At 46.5% G+C, this 1632-nt stretch overlaps 1 protein-coding gene across 1 annotated transcript in view; it reads left to right on the forward strand.

The window, feature by feature from the left end:
* The first annotated feature begins 1225 nt into the window (after window positions 1–1225).
* Window positions 1226–1632, forward strand: part of NPHS2 (NPHS2, podocin) — a 28228-nt gene continuing 27821 nt past the window's right edge. Inside the window, exon 1 of the mRNA XM_021709457.1 lies at window positions 1226–1431. Coding sequence (XP_021565132.1) covers window positions 1226–1431 — 206 coding nt within the window. The remainder of the gene's footprint in view (window positions 1432–1632) is intronic.

A 1632-nucleotide genomic window follows, 5' to 3' on the forward strand; every position in this document is an offset into this window, starting at 1 on the left:
CCAGAAGGGAATTTTCTTCGTGGTTTTTCTCCTGCAACAAGTTTCTTTATCTTGTTGAGAGACAGAATACAGTTTGAAAAATACCATTTAACCAAATATCCTGTTCCATTCTTGGAATTAAAATTGAGGTGCATTTTTAATACAAGAATCTGCAGCTAGGGGCGTAGATCAAATTAATTAAAAGAGTAAGGCTGAGGGGGAAAATATCAGCAAATGCTACAGTTTCATGCTTTTCCTAACAGGAAAATCTCTACAGTATGATAAAGAAACTAGCCATGCTTAATAGCAAATATTAATTTGGGAGAATTCTAAATACTCAGGATACTCTTCCCTCTATAATCCAAATGCAGCTTCAGAATCATTCTCAATATGATGTTCTAGGCAGGAATTATTAATTGAGGCAGGCGTTTGAGAGGAAGCATCTGGTAACCCATGCAATTATCAGGTTTAGAGAGTAAAAAAAAAAAACTATTTAAATTACTTTGAATTACTCTATTCCCAATGACCTAACTTGGAACATATGGAAGAAAGTAGTGGAATAGTTTTCCTCAACTCATTTGAGTTACTTTAGGTCCTCAGTCTTTAATCAGGTTTTTGAGAGGGAAAAAAGTTGTCACTGTGTGAACTCGATAAATTTTGAACAATTTTAAAAACTGAACATTATTTCTACCATGATGTGATCTGAGCTATTTGAGTATAATCATAAATCTTGTGTGGTGTGTTATCTAGACCAACTTCCCATTCAGTGAAAAACAAATTATTAACAGGCAGTAAAAAAGAATTAAACCTATTCAATGTCTCAGGTCACTCAAAGGCGGGTGGCACATCTCCCTGGTCTGCTGCTAGATCCGGCCTGGCCAGTGAACCACGAAAAAGCAACACTCCAGCCTTCCCAAGGAAGCCTGGGAACAGGGCCCAGGCAGGGACAGTGTCCCTTTCCTAAAAATAAGTTAACCAGATCCCTTCCCTGCCGTGATTCTTAGGAAGCAAGACATCATCAGCAGGCGTAAGCATTAATGAAAATAAGGAAACCTAAATAATCACAGAGAGAGGAGAGGAATCAGCCAACATCACTACTGGTTAGTGAGTAAGTAGAAAATGTAGGGCCAGGATGTACACTGTGAAATCAATAGGGAGAAGAGAAAGGCGCCCTTGAGAAGACTCTGGGGGAAAGGGAGGGCTTGAGGAGAAACTTCTAATTTTGCCTTAAAGTCACCCTAATCCGATGGCCTTTTGTGTCTCCCCAAACTTCGAACGCTGCGGAGGGACACGCGCGCTGTTTCAGACATCTTCACCACTCGTGACGCACAGAGCCACGGCCCCTTCCGCAACTCGCGGGCCTCGCCGGCACTGGAGCCAACCCAGCCCTCGTGACGCTCAGATCTCGGTCTGTAGAAACACACTTTTCAGCACCGTGCTCCCGGCACCGGCGTAGGCGCTGGCTGTGATCTTCAGCGCCGCGGAACAGCCGTCGGGGGCACAACGAGTGAAGCGCCGCCCCGCCCGGCTGGGGTCCCGCCCCGCCCCGCCCGGCTGCCCCGCCCGACGGTCTTAATGCGCCCCGGGCGCGCCCGGGATCCGCGGGCGATGCTGCGGGGACCGCGTCCCGGGTCGAGCATGGAGAAGAGGGCG

This window comes from Carlito syrichta, unplaced genomic scaffold (genome assembly GCF_000164805.1).
Source record: "Carlito syrichta isolate Samal-C Ts95f unplaced genomic scaffold, Tarsius_syrichta-2.0.1 Scaffold234693, whole genome shotgun sequence".
In the NCBI taxonomy this organism is placed as follows: domain Eukaryota; kingdom Metazoa; phylum Chordata; class Mammalia; order Primates; family Tarsiidae; genus Carlito; species Carlito syrichta.